The 15,373-nt window shown below is 38.6% G+C and overlaps 1 protein-coding gene across 1 annotated transcript in view; it reads left to right on the top strand.

Annotated features, from left to right (window-relative positions):
- Window positions 1–4,367: 4,367 nt before the first annotated feature.
- Window positions 4,368–15,373, top strand: part of aldh1l1 (aldehyde dehydrogenase 1 family, member L1) — a 39,816-nt gene continuing 28,810 nt past the window's right edge. The window contains exons 1-3 of the mRNA XM_079840984.1: window positions 4,368–4,579; window positions 9,453–9,598; window positions 10,328–10,562. Coding sequence (XP_079697110.1) covers window positions 9,472–9,598; window positions 10,328–10,562 — 362 coding nt within the window. The 5' untranslated portion in view covers window positions 4,368–4,579; window positions 9,453–9,471. The remainder of the gene's footprint in view (window positions 4,580–9,452; window positions 9,599–10,327; window positions 10,563–15,373) is intronic.

Genomic DNA, 15,373 nt, shown 5'->3' with positions numbered 1-15,373 from the left:
TAATATGATCCATATACAGAAATAGTAATAGTAATAGTAATCACAAAAAAACAAACAAACAAAAAACCCGATCAAGGCCAGATATTTTTTTAATCATTAGCTTCATGCTAATGGTTATTTGATGAATAGGTTTACCGATCAATATTCTAATATAGCAGTAAAACATTTTAATCTCAATTTTATCTCACTTAAAAAGGGTTTCAAAATTAAAGTGTTTATGGATTAGGAAATTTGACTTGAGATCTTGCTGATTCATTCATTTCACTGGAATAAGGGTCAATAGTCATCTCAGATGTCAATGATTAACTCTATTACGATAATGATTTTAGGCTGACTGAGGTCGAGTGGGAACTGAATTAAACCAGGGCCAAAAAGAATGCACTTTTTCATTTTCACAATATGGCTAATCCTAAAACATTAGAAATTGTATGTAAAATATGCAGTATAGTAATAAATAGGATTTTGAATAGTATTCTGAATTAGGCTGTACTGTTTGTCATGTAGGCTATGTTGATTATGTATTGGCATTGCTGTTTGTACATTGCTGTTGTACAAAACAGCAAGTATTTCAATAAAAATAATATCTTCATTTTAGTATTATATTATATAATACCATGGCTTTTGGACATGGTAACATGACATTGTTTTCTTTGAACTATGGTTTATTTGGTTATATGGTATACAAAAATAATATTTTGGTAACACTTTATTTTACAGTGTCCTTGTTACATACTGTATGTTACATGTAGCCTACTTACCATAGTAATAACAGTCAATTATGCATAATTACGTGCAACTAACCCTCAACCAAACTCGAATCCTACCATAACCCTATAGTAAGTACATGTTGTTAATTAATATTACTTAGTACTTAAATGTATACCTACACTGTAACAATGACACAGTAAAATAAAGTGCAACCAATATTTTTTTAATACTCTGTAAGTACCATTACCATTATGTATTACTATCTGATAATAAAAATGCACCACTAAAATTAAATAAGTGTGATGCAGAATGTGAAATATGTTGACTATATGTAACGTTGCACCTACATGTCTTGTCAACTAACTTGCATTACATGTCAACTAACTCTCATTAGAGTAGAGTAGTAGACTGGTAGGGTTAGTAGAATAAGTTAATATGTACTTGCAAAGTAGTCATTAGAATGTCTGGGGACCATCAAAATAAAGAGTTAGCATATATTAAGCAGAGAGTTTACTAATACTTTAATGATTGTTAGTTGATATGTAGGTGCAACGTTACTTATAGTCAAGGGAATGTCTAAAGGGGACCATCTAAGTATTACCAATTCGTAGACCACACTGAAGAATAAATGCACTACTTTTTGCAGACACTAAAACATCAGATCTCTGGCATTTAGGATGGTATTAAACTGATTTATTCCTTGGCAGTGGACACATACTAACTTTAATAAACGGATAAACGTTTATAACGTCTTATGCAATATTGCTCAAATAATCTAAATTGGAAGTGTGCATTGTGTCATTGCATCATCTGCTCATTGATGTAAATACAGTTCCCTTGACTAATATTGGCACCCTAGGTATTTATGAGCAAAATGGGCTGTGGAAAAATAGATGTTTATCCTTTCGGTCATAAAAAACCTCTGTAACTGTAACTTCTTCTTTTTTTTATTTTTTTTTTATAGTGTCCTTGTTACACGATACAGGTAGTTACTATAGGAAATTACTATAAATTGTGCATAATCACATGCAACTAAGCCTAAACCACACCCTAATCCTAACCTTAACCCAATAGTAAATTATTAGTACTCAATACAATTATGTATAGTTAAAATGTAACACGGACACCTTAATATAAAGTGTATACCCTAGCCTTTAATTAAAGTAAAATAATAAAGAAAAAAATTATTATCATAAAACAAACATAAAAAAATGCCTCAATTATTGACACTCTTTCATTATACTTTGTGCAGCCTCCCTGCAAAATTACAGCTCTGAGTCTTCTCCTAATACAGGTGCTGGTCATATAATTATAATATCATCAAAAAGTTGATTTATTTCACTAATTCCATTCAAAAAGTGAAACTTGTATATTATATTCATTCATTACACACAGACTGATATATTTAAAATGTTTATTTCTTTTAATTTTGATGATTATAACTGACAACTAAGGAAAATCCCAAATTCAGTATCTCAGAAAATTAGAATATTGTGAAAAGGTTCAATATTGAAGACACCTGGTGCCACACTCTAATCAGCTAATTTACATTTACATTTACATTTAGTCATTTAGCAGACGCTTTTATCCAAAGCGACTTACAAATGAGAGCAAAAGAAGCAACTAGAACAGTCAAGGGCAACAGTATGCAAGTGCTGTGGCAAGTCTCAGTTAATCTAGCACAGGACAGTTTTTTTTTTAATTTATTTTTATTTTTTTAACACTGGAAATCAGGGTCCCAGAGTCTGGAGGAAGAGAGGAGAGGCACACAATCCATATTGCCTGAGGTCCAGTGTAAAGTTTCCACAGTCAGTGATGGTTTGGGGTGTCATGTCATCTGCTGGTGTTGGTCCACTGTGTTTTCTGAGGTCCAAGGTCAACGCAGCCGTATACCAGGAAGTCTTAGAGCACTTCATGCTTCCTGCTGCTGACCAACTTTATGGAGATGCAGATTTAATTTTCCAACAGGACTTGGCACCTGCAGACAGTGCCAAAGCAACCAGTAACTGATGGTATCCCTGTTCTTAATTGGCCAGCAAACTCGCCTGACCTTAACCCCATAGAAAATCTATGGGGTATTTTGAAGAGGAAGATGCTACATGCCAGACCCAACAATGCAGAAGAGCTGAAGGCCACTATCAGAGCAACCTGGGCTCTCATAACACCTGAGCAGTGCCACAGACTGATCTAGTTCAGACTCTAATTCAGCCAAAAGGAGCCCCAACTAAGTATTGAGTGCTGTACATGCTCATACTTTTCATGTTCATACTTTTCAGTTGGCCAAGATTTCTAAAAATCCTTTCTTTGTATTGGTCTTAAGTAATATTCTAATTTTCTGAGATACTGAATTTGGGATTTTACTTAGTTGTCAGTTATAATCATCAAAATTAAAAGAAATAAACACTTGAAATATATCAGTCTGTGTGTAATGAATGAATATAATATACAAGTTTCACTTTTTGAATGGAATTAGTGAAATAAATCAACTTTTTGATGATATTCTAATTATATGACCAGCACCTGTAGATCTCAGACTTTTTCTACATGCAGAACTTTCCAGATGCTTCATATTCTGAGGTCCAGGCACGTGGACTCTCCTCATAAGCTCACCCACAGGTTTTATGGGGTTTAGGTCAGGAGACTGGGATGACCATGGCAAAACCTTGATTTGGTGGTCAGTGAACCATTTTTGTGTTGATTTTGATGTGTGCTTTGGATCATTGTCACTCTGGAAGAATTGGGGGAATTAAAAAAAAATCTAAATTAAATTCAAATACAGTTAAACCAAAAATTATTCAGACACCAGATATAGTTTTTTACTAGTGGGTGCAGGGCACTATAGTTCATTTATGTAAGTGAGGATAGCTAAATAAAGTAAACTGTGATATTATACCCAAAAATTATTCATACAGTGGACAGCCAGTAAAATGTATACAAAATTTGGGACCAGAATTATTCAGACACTTTGACCTGACCATGTGTTGCTCAACTGTTTTTTCTTTAATTGCTAATGTGACCTTTTACACCACAGACTGAACAATATTTAGCATTATTTGGTCATTGGTTGACCTAAATTGGTATTATCTAATTGTGTACTTAAATTTAACAGCTGACTACTGATTGTAATCCATAACATACCTTTCTATCAAAGTGATTGACATTATCAAGATGAATTTGTTCTGACATTTTAACCCTGAGTTTTTGTCATATTTTATTACCATTTTCTAAACTATAGCGAATAAACTGTGATAATGTGTGAAAATTTAGAAGGTGTCTGAATAAATTTTGGTTTGACTGTATATGTTATTATGCTATTAGGCCTATATAATAGCTTATACATCATTTTACACTTTTACACAAGTTTATTTTTATTTTTATAAAGTTACCTATATTTGCAATATTGTAGAAATATTGATGGTTTTTGCACTTCAGTCGAAGATTTAGCACTTCAGTGAATTGTATGTTATCACATAGGCTATTATGCAATATTTGACAATATTTGAAAAAAATTCCCTCGGACAAGGCTTGTTAAATTGCCAATTCTGAATCCCTTCCCAAATAGTCAGGTCTATTTTGTCTCTTAAATTCTTAGAATAGGATAAGCTGGCTTATTCTTATAAAGACTAGCAAAAAACACAAAAGCTTGCATCCCTATTGATGATTTGTCATGTTTTGCACTATGATTTCAACATATCCTTCTAAAACTGTGGAAGGGAAAACTCTCGGTTCCACCCCCTTGCGGTTGTAATAATGCTATTGGTAGTCTGATCGCTGGCCTGCAATACAGTTGTGCTGAAATAAATAGCAACAGTGTCTGCTCAATCCCTCTTTCTTGCAGACTGAGGAACAGCTCTGATCTGGACGTGCAAAGGTATGATACGATTAATATCTAGTACAGGTAGACTAGCTCTTGCAATGACAAATTCCCTTGACAAAAGGCACACTCGTGTCGTGTAGTCGTCAACTAGTTTTGTGTTCGCGAAACCTAATAATAACAGCGTAATAAATAAACATGTGCAGTGCATACAAGCGGTGTAAATAAGGGTAGATAATATGCATGATCCCGTAAAGTTCATGTCACAACTTATGATTTGACTTTGTTGGCGAAATTTGATTCTTGTCATCATTCTAGCTGATGCATGAATGTAAATGAAATGGCTTCACGTTATCTGCAGTAAAAGTCAGGTTAAATGTTTAGATTGTTGTGGGCGTATCTCGTTGATCGAACTTTGTTTGACCCAGGTCTTCTTGGGCTGAGCAACTATCTCTATCTTTTCCCTTAGTCACTACGCTTTGATATATATTTAGATATTTTCATATTGAGTCTTATTTTCAAATACTTGTCCTGCTTGGAATGTTACTTTGCCTCATGGTGTAGCAATCTTTCTTTGAACCAGTTATTTTAAGTACACCAGTTGAACCGGTTCGCCAATTCGAACTGATTCGTTTCGAAGAGTTCGATTCTCGGGTCAAGATATCAGGATCCAGGCATCTCTGACGTGTCCGACATTACAACTCAAGTTAGATCGAGTAGCTGTTGTCCTGTAACGTCTGCTTCTGCAAACTGCGGTTCTCGCATCGGCAATACACTTGTTACGTTGATACACTTCAAAATGTGATGCCCTTCACTTGCTAACTTCTTGAACTTCATTCGAGTCATGTGATAATTAGTAATTTTATTAAATAAATAGCCTACAATTATAATAAAATTAATTAAATAAATATTTAATATTACAGTTGCTTTGTATTTTATTACTTGCATGTTTTTAACGGTAACACTTTACAATAAGCGTCATTAGTTAAAATGACCAAAGACATCAAATAAACTAAGCTAGCCTATGCTGAGCTGGTAAAGAATGATAAATATTTAATCTGACAGTCTATATCTTTATTTATTTGTAATTATAAGTAACATAAATTTAAAAGGCAATTATATCAATTTTTACATATTTAACATGGAAGTCGGCATAGGCCAACCCCGAAGTTAACATTACCCTAGTACCTTCGACAAAATCCAATAGTATTATTACATTGGCTTTTGGATTGAACTCATTTCTGGGTTTTGGCCTACAAAATACATCATCTCTGCAGCACTCTGTAGAGCACACATTAAAAGGCCTCACAAATGTGGACCCATTTGTGCGGGATGACCCAATTGTTCATGACAGTAATCCATGCAGTGCGTTTAAATAGCCAAAGTAGGCAAATGGGTGTGCTTGGGAAAATGTGTACAAATAGAAATAGTAACAATAAAATAAAATATGACTGTGTAACAAACATTCATATTAAGGTAGCTACAAGTATTATGCAGTTAAATCTCAATATAACCTTTTTCTCATCAATTAGAGTTGTGTGGGGTAGCGAAAAGACACTTTCAAGGCAAGTGAGTCAAGAAGGGGTCAGTACAACTCCTAATTGAATGGGGATTGAATCTTAAAATTAATCTCAAATAATGTTCACTTTTCAAGATTACTTCATTTCACCTGTAAGTGATGACCATTGTCTTTTTGAGTGTTGAGTCACTGAATAAATCATTCAGTCAACATATTTGTTTAAAAACACAGAGTTGTTCATGTCACAAGCAAAATACTGTTTAAGTATGACAATGATAGTAGATTTAATTTATTAAACAAATAATATAGAAGTTAAATAAAAAATAGTAGTCTTGATGAAATTGATTAAGGTTTTTAATAATGTCCTTACATCCGTCCTAATGTATGGCCATTAGTGTTTTTACAAATTAATACATTTGAATAATTCTTCTGCCCTCCTATTGCTTCTTGATGCACAAGATTGATTAACATGCTGAACTGAATGACCCCTTTATCTAGTTACTGTTTCGGTCAGCAGGTTGTCTTTCACAAACAAATGCTATTTGTTTGACCTATAATAGGTCTCGGAAAGCAGAAAAAACTCACAGAATCAATTACATATTTTCCTTGCTGTGTTGTTTGTGGTGTGTGGGACTCTGAAAACAAACTCTGTCTTTAATTGCTTAACAAACTGATGAGCAATGCTGATGAACAAAACTTGAACGCCTAAATTGACTTGAGAAATATGGTTTAAGCACAACAAAAGATGGCAACAAAGCATATGTAATATTTTTCTTTTATTTCCAAAGCGCTAGATTAAACCACTCACAGTAATTTTAATTGTGTTTGGTATAATGTATTGACGTAGACGCAAACAGCCATTTCCAAAAATTTGCATTGCACTGCTTCTGCCCCTCTTTTTCTCTTTTTTGGAGACAGAAAAAGCCACCAAGGAAGAGACTCCAAGGAGTCCTTTTGACTATCCCTAACTTTTCACAGATTTAGGAGCTGGTTTTAGCACTAAAATGCTTGAGGGGGCTGAAAAATGGCAGCTTCCTTCTAATAGGCTGCAAATTAAATTGGCCACTCAGAAAACACTTGTCGAGCTTGGAAGACTGTGAGGCTCATCAAGGCCGCTCAGTGTTGAGCTTCTCAGTAGCATGAGTTAGCACGTCCACAAGCTCAGTGTAGGCCGCAGAAGGCCACAATTCCTGGTCGCGTTGAGTGGACCTATGAAAGAGAACATGCTCTCTCCAAAAACACATGCGCAATTTCACGCAAAAAGTTCAGCTTTAAAAGCTACATGACATTTCTCTGTAATGAGTGGTAACATGGCTGTTTTTGAAGTATTTATCTAAGTAAGTAAAGTACACGGAAGTAAGTAAATGATACTGGAATTTCAGGCTTGTGGTGGGATCTATAACTGTAATGATATAGAAGCAGGAACTATAGAACGTTGTCTTTAACAGGATTAGAACCCCGGTCTCCTGGACTCAGAGTTGATGTTCTTCCTGAGTGAGCTAACTCAAGGTTGAGGATTTTGAGACCCAAGTGCAGAGGAATAATAAAAATATCAAGGAGACGAGCGGTATAAACTCAAAGTAGCTTTTACTTTGTAGAATGATAAAGAAACAAAGTACAAACAAAAAAACTAGCATCAAAGCTTTCAATGGTCACAAAAAGGAAAACAAAACAAGCACAATGGCTCACAAAAGACTCACGGAATGCACAGGTAGGTAGGCTCAAGACTGAACAAAAAACAATGACTGAAGGCAAACTTAAATAGGGCCCAACACAGGTGAGTATCATCAACACTGATTGTTAAGTACAACAGAGTCCTTGCCAATGGTTTCCCCCTGGCAACTGGGAGGAGGATTGCAGGCAAAAGACCTCCTGCGCCCCCTTGTGACTGGGAACCATACCGCTGATCATGGCAGGAGTGTGACCCCTAGCGGTTGGAAGTAGTATTGCTGGGTAAAGTCTTACAGTAAGAATGTAGTAGTTCTGCACATGTTTTAAGGACAACAATCTGAAAAATGTCTTGAGGTGTGGTAAACGTGGTGTAAGTGGAATAATTCACTGCAGAGCGTTGAATTATTGAAAAATATTAAGTAATAAAATTAAGAGTAATAATGGGTGTGCATTATTTTTCAATAATTAAATGGCCTGACGTAAGTTTATTCCCTTCCTAGCACATAAACATTGATGTTGCACCACACATTTCTGAACATTTTACTTCTCAGAATACCTCCTTACACTTGTGTTTCAAATTTTATGAAAATAAATAGGATATGGCCTATTATTTGGGAGTTCCCTGCTGTAAAACCACTCATAGGCTGGCCTCCATGTCTTATCAGTCACTCCAGAAAACATGAAACATGGACCCAAAAAGAGGCTGATATTACCAAAATCTTATATCACAGTAATTTTATCATAATAATATCACAATAGAGTAATTTTTTGCAGGAAATAAGACTGTTACAATACCAGAATTTTAGATTCCAGTAAAATTTCACATTTCTATGTAGTGTAATAGCTGGAAATTTAGTGCTATATATAATATAGCTTATACCAGCTTTCACAAAAAGACATTATAAAGTATATAATGTTTTTTGGGGAAAACTAGTAACACTCTAAACATCTTTGCTGGAAAATAATGGCATATAGTGTAAAACAAAATGTTAACATTTGCAAGGCATAAAAAAGATGTACATAATAAATGTAAGATCGTTGTTGTGTAAGAACTTAAGCACTGTGCCAAAAGAGCAGGTGACAGTTCTGTTAACTTGCTTGATATGTTCACATTGCCACATTGACTAGGCAGTTGGCACAGCCTCTGCGCTTTGTCCATCTTTATTTTTGAGCTTTGTGAAGTTAAGTGCCCTTCTCAAAAGCACAATCAAGGGTTTGCTAAATGAATTCCCTATTCACACTTTGCTCATTATTACCAACACAAACACTGATTCACTAAGCAACTGTTTTGGAAGGTTCTGCTTTGACCAGAGTTAGTGGTAGGCCAGGCTACCTGACTTTCCCTTGAACATGGTCTTGCATAACAAGTATGGGCTTGTGAAGCACTCAAACATTTACATTTAGTCATTCCAAAGTGACTTGACAAGCAATTCATCATAAGAACCAACAATACTTGTAATACTAAATTCCAAATGTTAATATTAAGACAGAGAAGTAAACAAGCTAGAGAAGTGGAATGCAGAAAGCAGAGGTTTTTCTAAAATAATAATAATAATAATAATGATGATGATAAAATGTTATAGGAAGTGCATTTGTTTATGATTAAATAAACTGCTTGTGGAAGAGGTCTTCAAACTATTGCATAATATATTCTAATATGCTACCATGTGTGGTAATGATAGTAGTTTATAATAGTAGTATGTGTAGTCAATAATATAATGTGCATTCATTTTACTGTAGACATCTGTGAATATCTACGATGAAGATTGCCGTGATTGGCCAGAGTCTCTTTGGACAGGAAGTGTATAAAGAACTGAAGAAAGGCGGCCACAAGATTGTTGGTGTGTTCACCATTCCTGACAAAGATGGAAAAGTGGATCCACTTGGTAAGTCTCTCATTCTTTTTATTTCATGTAATTTCATGTGACTTAAGGGCTGTTCACACCAACACAAATGTTCGACATGAAAATTTGGTGCGCTTTTCACATGTGATTTGTTCGTGGCAAATGGATTTCAAAGATTTGTTTAATGGCAAAAAAAGAGAAAGAAACTGAAAAAAAGACAGTAGCAGCACTCTTATGTAACAACAAAGGCTCTACTGTTGCACCAAACATTCTTCTTGGTGTGAACAGGTATTTATTATATTGTCATTAGGGCCCAAGCCCAAAGGGCGAAGTATTTGTTATCTTAAAATATATTAAAAATGGAATTTATACAATTCACCTCATCTATGGTGAGTATGTTTTTATTTTCTGAATTAAAATTCATTTTGATATTTTTGAGGAGCAAAAAGTAGAAAATGCCTGGGTGATACAGCTGTTCAAATTATAATGAAAGAGAATTGATAATTAAAAGAATGAAAATGTTTTAATATTTGAAAAACATTTAAAGATCAAATTAAAATCTTGTGGTGTGACCAACATGTTAGAAACATGCAAAACTCATGACTATATGTCATGGTCAATAAGTGTCTTAAAATATAAAATAATTTGACCTTTTTTATGACAAAACAGGGTTATTAAATGTCATGTCGGCATATTAATCTGATGGTTTGAGGAAACTTCATGGTTACACAAATTAAACGGAATTAAACTAAATTTTCAAATCTTCCCTAGCAACCGAGGCAGAGAAGGATGGCGTGCCAGTGTTCAAGTTTCCCCGCTGGAGGCTAAAGGGAAAGGCCATCACCGAGGTGGTGGATCAGTATAAGGCAGTTGGTGCTGAACTGAATGTTCTACCTTTCTGCTCTCAGTTCATCCCTATGGAAGTGATAGATCACCCGAAACACGGCTCCATTATTTATCATCCCTCCTTGCTACCCAGACACAGAGGTGCCTCTGCCATTAACTGGTCAGTATGTGTATGTGTATTAACTGGTCAGTAGGCTATGTGTTTTCTTTATGTGTTTATTAGAGAGTGTGTGTATATATGTGTGGTAACTCTAATTAGAAGAAGGATAGTAAGATAAATGTTATCTAATGAGAGGCAGGTGGTATCACAAGGTCATTGGTGTGTTTTTACTGTCTGCTAGATGTTGTAGCTATTTTAGCATCAACACTACTAGCATTACAGTTGCAATTGTCTCTAATTTTTTATACATTCTTGTTCTTGAACATTTCTCCAGTGTATTGCGTCGTCATCAATTTTTCTGGACTATATTCCCGGGAAAGTGAACATTTTAAAAGCATGTATCTTCCAAAAGTAAACTTTACGACTCTTACAATGTTTATACTAAAAGCAATGAAATGTTAATTTTGATTATATGGGATCTTTAAATTTGGCTTTAGCTTCAGAAGATGTATGTAGCGGATTAGTCATATGTAATACTTTATGATACTTTTATGTGTTTAAATATTAAATTTTTTGTCCTTTTGGAGCTTGCCAATATATATATTATGTTTCACTAAAAGAAACAGCGTGAGGATAAGTAAATTATGACTGAAGTTTTGTTTTTGGGTGTGTAACCCTTTTGAAAAAACCTATACCAAAATGTATTTAAAATACATTTATTTCATACTAAGTATACTACAAGTCCATTAACATATTTACTGACATATCGCTTGAGACTTACGGATATAAATATTATAATTAAACTTAAATTCATGAGTTCACACTTACAAATAATCAGATAGTAAATAGTATGCGTAGTAGTATGCGTATTTGGCGAGCTGTCCGAGGAGAGGGCTCCGAGCTCGGTATTTGGCCCGAACTCAGAGTACTCCACCCGTATCTCTGGTTAGGAAAGTAACCAGGTGAGTGTGAGGAAGACGGGGTGGTGGAGGGATGCTGAAAAACTGTCAGTGAACATTGGTGAGTTGACTGGGTATTTATATAGTCCTTCACTTGTGTTGATTGGGTAGACATGTTGATTGCTGACAGCTGGTTAGAATGACATGATTGGATAGATCATTTTAACGTGTTCCTCCCGAACTTTGTTAATAAAACATCATTTCACGAGTTCACACTTACAAATAATCAGATAGTAAATAGTATGCGTAGTAGTATGCGTATTTGGCGTGCTGTGGGAGGAGAGGGCTCCGAGCTCGGTATTTGGCCCGAACAAAATTTGCGAACCAATGCAGGACAGCAGCCATAACATTACTGATGACCCCCAAAAATTGCAATGCGTAGGCTGATTGTGCTGTTTGGGGGGTTAGTTTTGAAGGACTGGGAAAGTTCTCGTCATATTGGATGAAAACATCACTACTGCGGCAGTGAAGGTGATTTAGACAGAGTTGAGCTCCTGTGGGAGCAGAGGAAAACATAATTGCTGCGGCAATGGAGAAATTAGTCAGAAGAGCTGAGCTCCTGCGGGAGCTGAGGGAAACATCACTGCTGCAGCAGTGGAGAAATTCATCACAAGAGCTGAGCTCCTGTGGGAGCAGAGGGAAACCTCACTACAGTGGTAGTGGAGAAATTAGTCAGAAGAGCTGAGGTCCTGTGGGAGCAGAGGGAAACATCACAGCTGCGGCAGTGGAGAAATGAGTCAGAAAAGCTGAGCTCCTGCGGGAGCAGAGGAAAACATCCCTGCTGCAGCAGTGGAGAAATGAGTCAGAAGAGCTGAGCTCCTGCGGGAGCAGAGGGAAACATCACTGCTGCGGCAGTAGAGAAATGAGTCAGAAGAGCTGAGCTCCTGCGGGAGCAGAGGGAAACATCACTGCTGCGGCAGTGGAGAAATTCATCAGAAGAACTGAGCTCCTGTGGGAGCGGAGGGAAACATCACTCCTGTGGCAGTGGAGAAATTAGTCAGAAAAGCTGAGCTCCTGCGGGAGCAAAGGAAACATCACTGCTGCGGCAGTGGAGAAATTAGTCAGAAGAGCTGAGCTCCTGCGGGAGCAGAGGTGACATCACTGCTGCGGCAGTAGAGAAATGAGTCAGAAGAGCTGAGCTCCTGCGGGAGCAAAGGAAACATCACTGCTGCGGCAGTGGAGAAATTAGTCAGAAGAGCTGAGCTCCTGCGGGAGCAGAGGTGACATCACTGCTGCGGCAGTAGATAAATTAGTCAGAAGAGATGAGCTCCTGCGGGAGCAAAGGAAACATCACTGCTGCGGCAGTGGAGAAATGAGTCAGAAGAACTGAGCTCCTGCGGGAGCAGAGGAAAACATCACTGTTGCGGCAGTGGAGAAATGAGTCAGAAGAGCTGAGCTCCTGCGGGAGCAAAGGAAACATCACTGCTGCGGCAGTGGAGAAATGAGTCAGATGAGCTGAGCTCCTGCGGGAGCAGAGGAAAACATCACTGTTGCGGCAGTGGAGAAATGAGTCAGAAGAGCTGAGCTACTGCGGGAGCAAAGGAAACATCACTGCTGCGGCAGTGGAGAAATGAGCCAGATGAGCTGAGCTCCTGCGGGAGCAGAGGAAAACATCACTGCTGCGGCAGTGGAGAAATGAGTCAGAAGAGCTGAGCTACTGCGGGAGCAGAGGAAAACATCACTGCTGCGGCAGTGGAGACATTAGTTGGAAGAGCTGAGCTCCTGCGGGAGCAGAGGAAAACATCACTGCTGCGGCAGTGGAGACATTAGTTGGAAGAGCTGAGCTCCTGCGGGAGCAGAGGAAAACATCACTGCTGCGGCAGTGGAGAAATGAGTCAGAAGAGCTGAGCTCCTGCGGGAGCAGAGGAAAACATCACTGCTGCGGCAGTGGAGAAATGAGTCAGAAGAGCTGAGCTTCTGCGGGAGCAGAGGAAAACATCACTGCTGCGGCAGTGGAGAAATAAGTCAGAAGAGCTGAGCTCCTGCGGGAGCAGAGGAAAATATCACTGCTGCTGCAGTGGAGAAATGAGTCAGAAGAGCTGAGCTCCTGCGGGAGCAGAGGAAAACATCACTGCTGCGGCAGTGGAGACATTAGTTGGAAGAGCAGAGGTGACATCACTGCTGCGGCAGTGGAGATATTAGTTGGAAGAGCTGAGCTCCTGCGGGAGCAGAGGAAAACATCACTGCTGTGGCAGTGGAGAATTTAGTCAGAAGAGCTGAGCTCCTGCGGGAGCAGAGGGAAATATATTTCCGCTGCGTCAGTGGAGACATTGGAAGAGCTGAGCTCCTGTGGGAGCAGAGGTGACATCACTGCTGCGGCAGTGGAGACATTATTCAGAAGAGCTGAGCTCCTGCGGGAGCTGAGGAAACATCACTGCTGCGGCAGTGGAGAAATTAGCCAGAAGAGCTGAGCTCCTGCGGGAGCTGAGGAAACATCACTGCTGCGGCAATGGAGACATTAGCCAGAAGAGCTGAGCTCCATTTGTTGGAATGATTTTAGATGAGTATTTAGATGGTATTAGATGAGTCGGATATGTGGGCTTGTGTGTATGTGTGGGAGAGCGAGGCTGGAGCTGAAAACCTAGCTGATGAGTGTTCGTTGGGCTTCTCTGATATGGATGTGATTTGATCAGGTATAGTTCTTAAAAGCTTCTGAAGACCAGCGACCGAGCGTTTGGATATGGTGCTGGGAAAGGCCTTTTTTGGTAGCTGTAGTTGCTGCTCCTATGCGGAATGAATGGCTGGAAAAGTGGTCTGATTGGATGCCTGATTGAATCATGATGGATTTAAGGTATTTTGAACCAAAAACTTTGAAGCTGGATGTGGTGGTGAGTTCTGAACATCTGAGAAAACCAAAAAGGCCAGTATGAACATGGCGTCAAGAGTGTGTGCTGTGTTGGTGGAGTGGTAGCCTCTGCAGAGAGAGGAGATGCATTTGGTGAGGATTTCTAGGGTAATGGGTTTCCTGGTGTCTTGGTGTGTTGGTTGGGATCTTTGGATGCCTTGATGAGAAGCAATGTTTGTGAACTGGCTATTTCAGGAGATGGTGAGCCAAATATAAGTTTATGAAAAAATTGGATTCCGTTTAGATAGCCTTTAATGAAGCCGGCTTGGAGGTTCTTAATGCTGTCTAGATAAGATATGAATGAGGTAACTGAGAAGAGAAAAATCCGGAAAATGTAGGCTGTAAGTGAGGTGGAATGACCTGAAAAATCTCCAAGCGGTCAAATAGGATTGTAAGGTTCTAGGGGATACAGCTTGAAGAATGTAGTTGAGAGAGGTGTCAAGGAGAGTTTTCAGTGGATGGTTTATGGGAATATCAGCTCTGAATAATGGGGTTGGGAATGGGAATGGGTCCGCCTCTGGTGCCAACAGCTTGAATCTCTGAGAGAATCTAAGTCCTGATGTTGTTGGCAATGGGAGTAGGTTCCGAAGCTGTTGCATTTGGTGGGATGGGCAACAGCATTGCAGAGGACAGGGTAAAGGGAGTTTTGTTTTGGGGATAGTATTAGGAGGAAGAGAAGCCGGGGCTGAAGCCGTTAGCGGAGGTCGGCCCCTGAGGCCTGGGGAGGAGCGAGAAAGTTAGAAAAAGAGGGAAGCTGAGAAGAAAAGTAAGGTGTCTGGACCGGCGCCGTTAGCGGAGGCAGCCTCATGCTCGGGTCGGCCTCTGGAGCCTGTGGGGTAACGAAGATATTAGAAAATGAGACAGGCTGAGAAGGAAAGTAGTGTGTCTGAGCCTGCGCTGCTAGCGGTCTGGTGGTGGGGCTGCAGGCCACGGACAGGGAGAAGGAATAGAAACAGCATGAGAAAAAAGTTAAGACGGCTGAGCCTGTGCTTCTAACAGAGTCATACTTGCGTTAAAGGAACTGCCTGTGGAGAGAGCAGAAAGAAGAGGAGAGTTAGGCCTGCCAG

Source organism: Gobio gobio, assembly GCF_949357685.1.
Source record: "Gobio gobio genome assembly, chromosome: 17".
NCBI classification, from domain to species: Eukaryota; Metazoa; Chordata; class Actinopteri; order Cypriniformes; family Gobionidae; genus Gobio; species Gobio gobio.
This window is presented reverse-complemented; position numbering and strand designations above follow the sequence as displayed.